The sequence below is a fragment of the Monodelphis domestica genome, chromosome 2, assembly GCF_027887165.1.
Source record: "Monodelphis domestica isolate mMonDom1 chromosome 2, mMonDom1.pri, whole genome shotgun sequence".
NCBI classification, from domain to species: domain Eukaryota; kingdom Metazoa; phylum Chordata; class Mammalia; order Didelphimorphia; family Didelphidae; genus Monodelphis; species Monodelphis domestica.
Window position 1 is genome coordinate 155,336,698 of NC_077228.1, and position 14,047 is coordinate 155,350,744.

Below are 14,047 nucleotides of genomic sequence, written 5' to 3' on the forward strand. Positions count from 1 at the left end.
ACTGAATTATTATTAGTCATTTCGTTAGGGCTCTGAGATTCCTCATCATTCATAGTTCACAGGATCAAAGGTATTAAGAGTTGGAAGGAAACTTAGAAGTGGCCATCAAGTAGAATGTCCTTAATGTAAGGATAGTCAAACCGAGGCCCAGTCTGAATAAGGGACTTGTCCAGTGCAAATGTACATATTTTGTAAGTGAGAGTATTTGAATCTAGGTCCTCTGATGCTAAATTCATAGAGTAGCTTGTGACTCTGATCTGTCCTTCCCTACATATTTAGACTGCTCCTCTAAGCCATGTGTGGGATTGGCCTTAGATTTATTTTTTTTTAGCAATACTAAACTACTTTTGAATGGGAAGGCTGAGGTCAAGTTGCCTTTAAAATCCTACTCTCTCTGACTTTTATTTTGTTTCCCTGAAGATGTTTGAAATAATATAAATGCACATTTTTAGAGCTAGGTTTTATGTAGAAAGGAAACTGAGTGTGGAGTAAGAAGTCCAGGATTCCAGTTCTTGCTCTGCCATTGACTATATTTGTGATGCTGAATCAGTCACTTAGTTTCTAGGAGCTCCATTTCCCTGTGCTTCCTATCTTGAAAGATTGTTGTGAATCTAAGCTTATTGAAAGAAGAGGATATTTAATTTTTGTCATTAGAGCTCTAGTGCCTAGCATAGTGTCTGGAACATAGTAAGTTTTCTTTCTTGCTTTGTTCATTTCTTGCTTTGTTCGTTTCTTTCTTTCTTCGTTTCTTTCTTTCTTCGTTTCTTTCTTTCTTCGTTTCTTTCTTTCTTCGTTTCTTCCTTCCTTCCTTCCTTCCTTCCTTCCTTCCTTCCTTCCTTCCTTCCTTCCTTCCTTCCTTCCTTCCTTCCTTCCTTCCTTCCTTCCTTCCTTCCTTCCTTCCTCCCTCCCTCCCTCCCTCCCTCCCTCCCTCCCTCCCTCTTCTTTCTTTCTTTCTTTCTTTCTTTCTTTCTTTCTTTCTTTCTTTCTTTCTTTCTTTCTTTCTTTCTTTCTTTCTTTCTTTCTTTCTTTCTTTCTTTCTTTCTTTCTTTCTTTCTTTCTTTCTTTCTTTCTTTCTTCCTTCCTTCCTTCCTTCCTTCCTTCCTTCCTTCCTTCCTTCCTTCCTTCCTTCCTTCCTTCCTTCCTTCCTTCCTTCCTTCCTTCCTTCCTTCCTTCCTTCCTTCCTTCCTTTCTTCCTTTCTTCCTTTCTTTCTTTCTTTCTTTCTTTCTTTCTTTCTTTCTTTCTTTCTTTCTTTCTTTCTTTCTTTCTTTCTTTCTTTCTTTCTTTCTTTCTTTCTTTCTTTCTTTCTTTCTTTCTTTCTTTCTTTCTTTCTTTCTTTCTTTCTTTCTTTCTTTCTTTCTTCTCACCTTCCATCTTAGAATCAATACTAAGTATTGGTTTCAAGGCAGAAGAGTGAGGTCTAGACAATGGGGGGTCAAGTGACTTGCCCAGGGTCACATAGCTAGGCAGTATTTAAAGTCAGATTTGGACCTTGGTCTTCCCATTGCCAAGTCTGACTTGTTATCCACTGAGCCACTAGCTGCTCCCAACAGTAGGCTTTCAATCGAGGCTTTTTGAACTGAATTAAAGAAAAAATAGGATAATATATGCAAAGTGCTTAGGAGGGTCTTTTTATATTTCAATTACTATCATGAGTTAGTTTAATTCCTCATTTTGGAGGTAATGAAAATGAGGTCTGGAGAAGTTAGATACATTATCTGAAGTCACCTGAGTGGTAATTCTGGGAACAGAACCTGGATACTCCTGATTCCTATCTTACCAGTATATCACAACATTGTCCATTCTTAGCTTTAAATTTCCAACATTAGCAACTATCTGACTCATCAAATTTCTTCCAGGCAAAAGGAACCCTCCACAAATCCCAAAGGTCAGAATAACACAGACATAGACCTGAAAACCAAACTAACAGTAGTGATGGATTCAAATGCTAAAAGGAAAAGAGAAATTTAGGGGTTCTTTTTTTGGCCTGGATTCTTTTACAAAGATATCCTGGCAACTTGTCACTCTGATGCCATAAGTAACTTGGACTCCTCAAGAAATTTTAAGATAAACTTGCTGCCTTTTTGTGGTTTAGAAGGTTTAGGAGAAGTGTTATGGAAAGCACAGTGAACTGGTGTCATAAGACCTGGCTTAAAATTCTCACTCTACTATTTAATATTTGAGTGACCTTAGAAAATTCAGTCTCTGCGTCTCAGATTTGTCTTATGCAAAATGAGTGGATAAAAAGTCTCAAGGGGCCCTTGTTGCTCTCTTTTTGGAATAAAATTCTTAATACTCTTTGTAGTATATATGGGTAATTTTTAAAATAACACAGGACAAAGCATGTTATTGATAATCTATTCAAACATCTCTCCCATTAGATTGTGAGGAGAGGATTGTTTTTAGTATCCCCATAGCTTAATACTGTGCCTGGCACATAGTAGGTATTCATAAATTTTATTGATTGCCTGAAACGGAAAATTTAGATTTCTAGCATATTCTCTAGCTCCTCCTTTCCAAATGTTCCAGCCTTGTGTGGTCAATATTCTTGGGGGGCAGGGAAGGAGTGGGAAGTAAGAACAGTTTACCTCAGTTTTCTGAAATGCCATGATGAGAAAAATGCAAATCATTAGCTTAGTTAGATAACTTTGCTGCCAACATTGAGAGGTTCCCACTTGCTTGTTAAGTCTGTCAGAAGCATAAGGAACAGTTCTGGATTTAATTTTCAGGCCAAATATCTTTTGGAGAAAAAAAACAAAACCTAGTTGACTTGCAACTCATTAACTATGGTTATGGGTGCTTTCTGTTTTTTGATTGTGCCTTTCCTCTGACTATGCTATGCTTTGTACATACACAGCCCAGAGAAGGTACTATATAAATGCTTATTTCTTTCCTTTCCTCCCTCCCTAGGAACTAGACAGAAATGCTTTACCAGCAGTAGTGGAAACCATAGAGATAGCCTGCCCTATAAACCGGAGCGGATGATAATAGTGGCTGAGCTGGAGATCATCGTTGGTTAGTTTAGTTTCATGGTCTCTTGACACACTTCTAAAACATAGCCATATCTGGCAGGCAATGGCTATTACAGAAACTATGTATTCCGGTCTAGTATGGGCTGGAAAAAAAAAATCCTTTGCCCATTTAGAGAAATAGCAAAAAGAAAAATAAGAGGAAATACTACATTGGACTGGATGTGTGTGTGTGTGTGTGTGTGTGTGTGTGTGTGTGTGTGTGTGTTTTCCCCTTCCCTCCCTTCCTACTGTCCTTTTATCTCCAACAATTTTGGAAGATTACCTTTTTATGTTTATGTATAAAAACAGATTCTGCTTTCTTCAAAGTAAGAAAATAGGCAGTCAAAGTGTAATGGGAAGCCCACTGGACTTGGTCTTGGAGCCAGGAGCCCAGGAATTCTGATTCAGCCTCTTCCTAATATAACCTAAGACAAATTACTTCACAGGCTTCATGGTATGGTAATTAGAACCTTCAGTCTTTGAATTCAATGGATTTTGAAACTCATTGGGACCTTTATTAAGGCACGTAATATACAGTACTATGGATAAAATGGTAGGCTTGGAGTTACGAAGACCTTATTCAAATATTGCCTCAGACCCTTACTAGCTATGGGGCTACCTAATTTTCCATACCTCAGGTTTCTTATATCCAAAATGGATGAAGTAAGAATCCATGACCCCTAAGATTCCTTCTGGCTCCGAGTCTATAATCCTTGGATCTCCCTCAAATGAGGCATTGCTTTCACTCTGTCTCTTGTGCTAATTATCAAAAAAGAGACACTCAGATTCAGACACATTCTAAATTTCCTTGGGCCCCCGAGCTCAGTACCTAAATGGTATTAGAATGGTCAGTGGGCTCTTTTAGTAGATACCTTAAGACAAGCCTTGAAAAAGAGGCGTCCTTGACAACAACATCAGCTTATAAGACTTCGGTATCAAATTAGGCAGTTGGATGGATTACAAACTTTAAATGTACACATCTTTTGCTGGCATGTTTTGTATATTAACAAGTCTTTAAAAAGCTTTCTGTATAGAAGCACTGGGGGTAAGCTTAAATTCCAAAATTAACATCAAGTCTCTTCACATATTGTGGATTAAAAACAAATTTTCCCCCCACTGAAAGCTAAAAATACCCCACAGTGGTTGACTCATGTCCCCACTGCGGTTAGCATAACCAGGTGGGTGTGAATCACTGATTAGAGTGATGTAATTTGTTCAGAGTACCAGGAGAGAAGGGCAGCCCAGGGCTTGCAAGCTGCCCTACCAGGGTTATTTCCTTAGGAGTTGCTTCAAGGTCACTAGGTGCCCATTAGTAATCTCTTAACTACCCAGAATGCCACTGTGACCAGTGGGAACTCTGCAATAACTGTAAAATGGATTGAGTGCAGTGGAGGAATGCCAAAATGAAGAGTATGAAAATTCAGTTAGCAGCTGATAGCTACTAAATAGTGTAGCTGGGTCAGATTCCCAGACAAGGGAACTCACTGCATCTCTCTGTCTCTGTCTCCTTCTCTCTCTCTCTTTGTCTCTGTCTCTCTCATCTGTCTCCCTCTCCTCTCTGTCTCTGTATCTGTTTCTATCTCTCCATTTCTTGTCTCTCTTTCCCTCTGTATCCCTCCTTCCTTCTCTCTCTGCCTCTGTCTGTCTCTTTCTCTCCCTCTCTGTCTGTCTGTATCTGTCTGTCTCTCTGTTTCTTTCTGTCTCTCTGTTTCCGTCTCTATTTGTTTCTCTGTCTCTGTCTTTCTGTCTGTCTCTGTCTCTGTCTCTGGCTGTCTCTCTTTCCCTCTGTCTCTCTCTGTCTCTCCATCTTTCTGTCTCTCTGTCTCTCTCTGTCTCTGTCTCTTTCTCTGTCTCTGTCTCTCTTTCTCTCTTTCTCTCTCTCTGTCTCTCAGCCCTCCCCTCCCCCCAATTGTTGCTTGGGGTGAGGCAGTGATATTTCATGACACATTACTAGAATACACCACGTTGGAAGCTACCATTTCTCTCTTCCACCAGAAAGTCTATAGTACTGTCTTTTCTACTGAGAGAAGATATAAAACATCTTAAAATTAAAATCTTGGATTCTTACATTTGTAAAGGACCTTAGAGCTCATTCAGTCCAACTCCTGGGCTCATTCAGGATTCCCCTCTATGTTATCTCTGACAGCTGGCTATTGAGCCTCTGCATGAAGACATAGTGTCACAGCAAACTCACTACCTTAGGAGTAGCTGGTTCTATTTTTGGATAGCTCTAACTGCTAATAAAGTCTCTCCTATATTAAGCCTGGATCTACCTCCTTATAATTTCTATCTCTTGATCTTAGTTTAGGGGTCCTTCATTTGGGGATTGTGATCTTTTAAAATATTTTGATAATTACATTCAGTGTAATCGGTTTTCTTTGTAATCATATATATTTTATTTTATGCATTAAAAAATTAAGAGGTAAGTGTCCCATTGGGCAAAGTGGCTAAAAGCATCAGTCAGGAGAAACTGAGCTTAAATTCTGCCTCAGATATTTCTCGCAGTAGTGTGACCTTGTGTGACCCTGTGTAGCCTCTCTCAGTCTCAGGCTCAGTCTCCTCCATTGTAAAATGGGGATAATAACAGCACCTCTCTCACAGAGCTGCTGTAAGGAACAAGTGAGATAAGATATGTACAGTGCGTTGTAAACCTTAAAGTGCATGTAAATGCTTATTATTATTATAAGGAGTAACAGACCAACACAACATGCTGATGACACAAAAAGGTTAAGAGCCCCTATCTTAGTTTTAACTCTTGGGGCTAAGCATAATCTCAAATACTTCAGTCTGGAGAGATCTTTCATGTCTCCCTCAAGTCTTCTCTTTTCCAGATTCTACATCTATCCCTAATGAATTCAGCCAATGTTCAGCCAATGTTTTTTATCAAGTCTCCTCACACTACTCATGATCAACCCTGAATATGGTCCAGTTTATTAAGGTTGCTCATAAATGAACAAAATAGTCCCGATGTCATCTGACTAATTAAAAGCAACTGGGACACAATATATCCATCAATGTACCTTATGCTTGAATTAGTTTTGGGGGGGTTTGGGGCTGGCTACCTCACATTGATGATTGTTATCAAATTTTCATTCCATAAAATACGTATTCTTTTTCACACCAAGAGATCTCCATTTCTGCTGATACTTAACTGCACCTTAATTATATTTCATATAACCATTTTTTAGGATTTTTTTTGCCAAAGACCAGTTGTATATGTGCTTTTTGGAATCCTGGCTATGAGAATATACAATTATTTTAGGGACTTGATTTCTCCATTGGGTTTGATGGGAGGAATGGGAAAGTGGAGGATCAGAAACAGACTTCCATGAAGATAACCACCTTTGGGGTTTTATCTGACACCTCTTAGGACCTGTAGACACAATGCAGGTTACATGGAATATGAGCTTAAAAGGCCTCAATGTATGTGCAAAAAGGTTGGTTTTCATGGAGACATAGTCCAGTGATTCCTAATCAAAAATGAATAGGTCAAGGTTGATCAATAGCCTTGCAGGGCACAGAGATGCAGGGCATTGATTGGGCCAGCCAGCGCCTGTAAAGTAGGCAAGTGAGCAATAATGGTGACAATTGTTCCCCGCCCGGCACTGGTGTAGCGCTGGGCACAGTTAGCACTTAATGGTTGAAATGCTTGAAATGACATGCTTGTCTATATGGTTTGCAAGCGAAGAAGTTTGCAAGGCACTCAGGCGTTCTATTCTTTGCCTTTCATTCTTAACAGAAAAAGTGGTTAGTAGCCCATGCTTGTGGTCCGGCCATGGGAGCGAGGCAAGGCAGTTGGTAGGTTTTGGCTGGCACTGACAAATAAGGGAGGGAGACAGAGAATGATGAACTTACCCTCACTCCCATGAACCTGTCCCTGAGAACGATCCACGAGAGCAAGAATACAAAGGCTTTGTTGCAGCAGAACAACACGGAGACATCCGTAGTATTTATTTTCTTTATTGCATGTAAGTATAGGTAGTTTGTGAGTGTCCAAAGAACGCCAAAGGGTGCTGCCTTGGTAAAAAACACCTTCACGGTCAAGCCATTGTCTCCAAAAAATCGACAGCATTCCCTAAAACAATTGAAGAGAGGTAGAGAATTATTATGTGCCTGGATTGAAAACCAACCCAATTCTCTCCCCACCTGAATACTCTTCCATTTGCAGGGCACCTTTCTTTTGAAGCTGGTTGATTTACTGTGTTAGTCCTTGGCAAATTACTGCCACATTAATATACTTGAGCCACTTTTTATTTATTTTTTTGCTAACAGAAAGTCCTGAATGCATAGTTTGAAATAGAAGGGAATTATATCATGTTGGGACTGCAAGACAATCTTGGAGATCATCTTGCTCAACCCCTTCTCATTTTCCCTGAGGAAGCCGAAGGTAACTTGCCTGAGATCACAGCTAGTAGTGACAGAGCTGGGAGTCAAAACCAAATTTGCTGACAGGGTCCTATTCTCCTTCCAATATATAGTCCTGAATACTGGTATTATCTGAACCAATTGCCCAAGCCAAAATAATAATAACAATAATAGTAAGAAGATATATTTACTTAATTTACGTTGTAGACTTTGCTTACATATTTTCTGACAGGCAGTTGGATGCTGTCATGGATAGAGCACTGGGTCTGGAGTTAGGGAAACCTGAGCTTAAATATAACTTCAGACACTTACTAGCTGTGTGAGCCCAAGCAAAGCAAACCTCCATCTGCCTCAGTTTGCTCATCTGCAAAATGGGGGTGATAACAGCACCTATCTTCCACAGTTGTTGTGAGGATCAAATGAGAAAACACATACAAGATCCTTTCCTCAGAGGGCTATGTAAACACTAGCTGTTATTATGATTGTTATTTCTTGCTCGAATCTCATAATCCTATCATATAGATGTCCCCCATTTTATAGAAGAAGAAACTGAAGCATAAAGTGGTTAAATCATTTGCCCAAAGTTATATCTGAAGCCGACAGTAATCTCAGCTGCTCCTGACTCCAACTTCAGTATGTTATCCATTATTCTGCTCTGCCTCTAGTGAGAGCATGAAGCGTGGCCAGAAATTCTAGTGTGAGTACTTGGCAAAATGCTTGACTTCTTTCTCACAAGAGATACCAAATCTCCAGCTCCTGTTTGAAACCACATCTCTCTGGAATGTCTGTCTCCTCAAGGCTTGCCTTTTTTTTTGACATTATTTTTTTATTTGGTCAATTTCAAACATTATTCCTTGGTTACAAAAATCATTTTCTATTCCTCCCACCCCTCTCCCCACCCCTCCCATAACCAATGCACAATTCCACTGGGTATTACATGTGTCCTTGATCAGGACCTATTTCCATGCTGTTGATGTTTGCACTAGGATGTCCATTTAGGTCCACATCCCCAATCATATCCCCTTTGACCCATGTAGTCAAGTAGTTGTTTTTCTTGGGTGTTTTTACTCCTCCAGTTTTTCCTCTGTGTTTTTTCTCATTGATCCCTCTGGGTTGTTCAGGATCCACTCTATTGCCACTAATGGAGGAGTCCATCACCTTCGATTGTACCACAGTGTATCAGTCTCTGTGTACAATGTTCTCCTGGTTCTGCTCCTTTCGCTCTGCATCACTTCCTGGAGGTTGTTCCAGTCTCCATGGAATTCCTCCAGTTCATTATTCCTTTGAGCACAATAGTATTCCATCACCAACATATACCACAATTTGTTCAGCCATCCCCCAGTTGAAGGGCATCCCCTCATTTTCCAATTTTTGGCCACCACAAAGAGCGCAGCTTTGAATCTTCTTGTACATGAAGCTTGCCTTTGTGATGAGGCAAGGCTCTGTCTCATGAAGTTCTGTTTCGCTCCGTGAAATTACAGGCGAGTTTTATCCTGCTGCAGCTGATCAGGTAAAGGGGCAGCCATTTCAGAGGATGCTTCTCCATACCTCCATCACCTTCATAGCAAAAGAGTTTGTGCAGAATGATGGGGAGGCACAGAAATAAATAGCGTCAGAGTAGGACATAAAGAAAGGGTGATGTAAGCGGGTGCTGGTGTTCCATTTTATAGGAAAGAATGATTTAAATTTGGAGAAGTGAAACCTAATGATGTTGGAGAGCAAACTTCCATGAACCGGATAAGGATTTTTGCAGGAGGGCTTGGTGATATTAGCCTCAGATATGAAGACTCAGCAGGGAAAGGCTTGGCCCAGGGAATGCCTGCTGATTGGATTGCCCTTGGGGAAATGAGGGCTGAGTTTTCTGGATGGGAAGGGGAATGAACAAGGTCACAAATGGTGAATGGAGGGCCAGAAGTTCATCCATATCATGCTGATGGATCTGACCAAAGGAGTGCAAGAGCTAGTGGCTAATGGTGCCTTCCAGACACTGAACTGAATGGCTATATCATGGAGGAGCAGATAAAGGAAGAGGGCACTGGAGGACCCATTCCTCGAGAAGATCAAACATACTCTGGGGCTGTGTGCAGCTTGTGATATTATATAAGAATGCAGTAAAGGGGAAAATGGAAAGATGAGTCAAAACCAAAGCCTTGGGGAACTCAGTTGGTGTCAAACAAATCTTTGTTTGTAGCTGCTGTCAATCTAAAATGCCATCTGCCTCCCTTCATTACTCAGCTATGGGTAACTGGCAAGAGAAACACAAAATGCATTAAATTGAAGTGAGAAAGAGTACAGAGGGTTTTGTTTAGCTGCGCATCGTGAGATGCTCTTTATTCAATATTTACAGGCAGATTCCAGGCTCTTAGCTTATTTCTGATCACTTACATAGTCACAGTCCTTCAATGTGGGACACAAAGCACTTTAAACACCATTCACTCATTTGAGGCTCACAATGACCCTGTGGGATGTAGCAGGATAGGTGTTACACCATTTTACAGATGGGAAAGAGGACTTTGAGAGGCTAAATAACTTGTGGAATCTAGTAAGCGACGGAGGAAGGACTTTAATGCATTCAGTCCAGGGATATGTCCATTACTCTATGTTTGAATTATTTGGAATAGTCTCCAAATTGGTCTCTTTGCATCAAGGCCCTTCCCCCCCACCCCCACCCCCCATCTGCCTTGTGGAGTAAAGGATAGAGTTTTGGGCCTGGAGTCAAGAAGGCCCAAATTCAAGACTGGCCTCAGATCCTAATTTGCTATGTGATCATAAGTAAGTCCTTTAACCTGTCTGCCTGAGTTCTTCAATTGTAAAATGGGAATAAAATAGCAACTATCTCCCAAGGCTGTCGTTGGGATCAAATGAGATGATGTATGCATAGTACTTGGCATATAGTAGATCCTTAAAATATTAATAATAAATAAATTTTCCCTTTGTTCCTTCCTTTTTTCCTACTGTAGTTCATCTTTAGATCAATTAATAGGGATTTATTTAGTATCTACTATGGAACAGGCTTTGTGCTACCTACTGAGGAAGCAAAAAAAGGCTAAAGACAATTCCTCCTCTCCAGGAGCTCCAAGTCTAGTATAATCAGTCTTCTACACTGCTGCCAAAGAGCTTTTCCTGAAAGACAAAGCTTGATAGTGGCCATGACACTCCTGATTCAGTCAATTCCAGTGGTTCCCTCTTGCTTCTAGGATGAAATAAAAACTCCTTAGTCCAGCTTCTGTAACCCTTCATGATCTGGTCCAACTTTATTTTCCAACTCTTCTTCCAACTCCAAGTCTTCTAGCCAAACTCACCAAACTTATTCCTTACGTATGACATTCCATTTCCTGCTCCATGCCACATTCTGCAATGCATTTCCTGCTTACTCCTTAATTTCCTGTAAGATGTAGCTCAAGAACCATCTTCTACCTGAAGTTGTAGAGTCCCATCCTATCACCTCTGAAGTCTTATTAACTTTCTTGCATTAGGAACCACATAGTCTATTTGGTTTGTCAAACTACCCCATTTAATTTGCTAAGAGCTAAGGTCCAGGTAAATCAGTGCATCAACAGAAATAATCAGATGTTGCTAAACCAAGTAATTCTTCATTAAAAGTGGTGCTCCTTGGGTTAAATTCACAGCATACATGACTAGATAGCTCAGGACCTTTGTACTAGGATTTTCCCTCCCTCATTTCATTTTTAAAAAAGTAGCAGGTTACAAAATAAACTTCCATAAATCAGTAGCATTCTTACGTAGCAATAACAAAACAAGGAAGAAATAAGGAAGAAAGGGTAGTCCTATTCAAAAGGTTAAAAATGTATAAAATAGCTGAGAATTAGTGTAACAAGTTACACTCAGGAGCTGTATAGATACTATTATAAAATATCCTTAAAAGAAATAAATAAGATCTTAATAACTGGAGGAATATTTAGAGTGTATGGCTAAACTGCTTCAATAGAAAAGTTTATGCTACCTATAATTTATAGGCTTAGTATTGCAAATTAAACTACGTAAGGGGATATTTTATAGAACTAGGAAAAATATGACAAAAGTCAGGACTGGTTATGTCAGTAATGGTGAGGCCAAATGCCCAAACTGCAACCCCTCATGCCACATGTGAGCCACCCACCTTACCCCAGACATGGGAGGAAGGAAGAGCTCCCATTGGGCTGCTGGGCAGAAGGGTGGGTGATGTGAGAAATATCCTCAGGTATGCATGGAGAGGGGGAAGGCAGCACATGTGCCATAGATTTGCCAACATCAGGCTTTATGGTATGGAATGCAATGGATGATCTTGGCATTTTTTGATTTCTGACCAAGCTCTAAATTTTCCAGGGCCTCAGTTTCTCCTTTAGTATTATGCACTGAAAAGGTCTGGATTCAGAGTCATAGAATCTGGGTTCATATCCTGCCTCTAATATATACTTCCTGCATGACATTTTAAAGTCAAGGCAGATTGATTTGCCTAGTTTCCTCATCTGTCAAATAATGAGGCTGGACCAGATGGCCTCTGAGGTCCTTTCAAGATCTAAATTTATGGTATAATCTTTTGATTCTACTTGAGTTTACTACCTTATGGAGTTGTTGGGAAGAAAGAAATTTGATAAAAAATCTCAAGTGCTCCATAAATATGAGTTATTGTTATTCATAGTTATTCCAAATCTTCCTTTCCCCTTCTGAAACCCCCCTAAAATAAATCTCCAGTGGGGAAGAAAATATCATTTGATTATATAAGGTCTTCTACTTCATATCCATGACTTTGTAATCCCTAGAGAGGCTTTCTATACTCCTTCTGGAAATATCATTTGTTCCTAGACATTAGTCACCAGAAGTAAATATTGGTTGTCAGTCTTGGAAGCTGTCATGTCTTGGATATAGAGCTTGGGAAGATAGCCTAATTCCTGATTGTTCAGATCTGAGTGACATATGGTTCTTTTGCTACCTCTCAGCAGGGAGGTGCCTTCCCCATAGGATTTTTCTCTTCTTTTCATGACTCTGCTGACAGCCTATATGCATAGTTATCCTTCCTATGGCATCATTGAATTCCCCCTGCCAGTGAGTCAGCTATAAAAATGTCAAAAGACAATGTAACCTAGTTATTTATTATGGTCATCCAGGACAACAAGCATCAGATCAAACTGTATGACACAGAAGTTGTATAATGCGGATGTGGCCAAGGTCAACATACTAATATGGCCTCAAAGAGAGAAGAGCTCCTACATTTGACTTATACCAGATTATAGTGCCCAAAACAATTGACAATTTAAAAAAATCAAAGTTCTATTCAACTAGTTTAACTCATAAACATGTATTTCCTGCTTCCTGTAGGACCAGGGATGGGAACAAGATGCATGCTTTACCATGCCCACTGCTTCACCATTGGTTTTGAGTCAGCATCCTCTATCACAATGGGGTTCATGGGGATACTTGACAAACCTTGGCTTTCAGCATACTTATAAGTCATCTGCCTGATGAGATGCTAACTCTCAAAAAGATTTGGAGAAACTTTAAAACTTGCATGCTTCCAAATTAGCCCTGGAAAACAGAGAGAGTCTATCAGGACTATTCACCATAATCATATTATGACCATAGGAGAACTGATTGAATTTTTTGATTTATCAGTACAAAGAACAAAGACCAAAAGTCCACCTGCTGAACACTTTCTTAATCAATTATGGACTGTGAAGGAGACTATATATACTATTATAGGACATTGAACACAGAGATAATTTCCTAAAATTTCTAGAGAAATTTCTGATAAACAGATGAAACCCAAAGAGCACACACATAGAGCACAACAGATAAATTGATCCTTTTGCCAGTCCAGGGGGAGAAAACAAGCCCATAATGATCCTGATGGTCACTCCATTTTATCTACTAGCTTAGTTATAATTGCAGAGAGTTCCATTTTCAAGGAAACTAGGGAACTAGGGTGATTAAGTGGCAAAGTAGATAGAACACTAGTACTAAAGTCAGAATGATTTGGGTTCAAATGAAGTATTAAATACTTGCTGCCTCTGTGATATTGGGAAATCTTTTAACCTTTGCCTGCCTTGTTTCTTCATTTGAAAAATGGGAATAATGATAGCACCCACTTCCTAGGGGTATTGTTAGGATATGATGAGATGCATGTAAGGGTGCTTTGCAAACCTCAGAGTGTTATAGAATTCTTCTTCGTCTTCTTAGACCAGTTACTGAGCTAAGTTAAGATGCTACAAGTGAAACTGAAGAGATAGTTACCCACATATGTGGGAGACAATACTAGAGGTTGTCCATGTGAAGTATCCATTGCATATAATTGCATATGTTTATTATGGCCCATGGGAAATACTGCTTCTTACTTACATTGCTGTTATGGTCATTTGACTATGTTTTGGGTTCATACTCTAGCAATGCTTTTATGTTAATTATTTTATATATTTAATAACGCTTACAGTTAAACTGCACTTTTAGGTAGATCTATTAATGGTATTATTGCAGTGATCTAGTTTTGTCTTGTTCGTTATCTACAATTCACTTTGTAAATTTGATTGATTGTCATGTTTTATATGTATGTGTGTATATATATATATATATACACATAAATATACTTTTTAGTGCTATATGCATTAGGTCCTACATGTATTTAGCAATACTATCACTGCAGTATCTTATCAAATGATACTAGGAATAGTGCAATGTC

The 14,047-nt window shown here is 39.5% G+C and overlaps 1 protein-coding gene across 4 annotated transcripts in view; it reads right to left on the bottom strand.

Moving 5' to 3' along the window:
* The window catches only part of SLC35F3 (solute carrier family 35 member F3), a 531,513-nt gene that overhangs the window by 18,654 nt on the left and 498,812 nt on the right, over positions 1-14,047 (bottom strand). For all 4 annotated transcript variants that reach the window (XM_001368913.3, XM_007481599.3, XM_056816124.1 and 1 more), the window contains one exon: positions 6,865-7,084. In XM_001368913.3, coding sequence (XP_001368950.1) covers positions 6,865-7,084 — 220 coding nt within the window. The remainder of the gene's footprint in view (positions 1-6,864; positions 7,085-14,047) is intronic.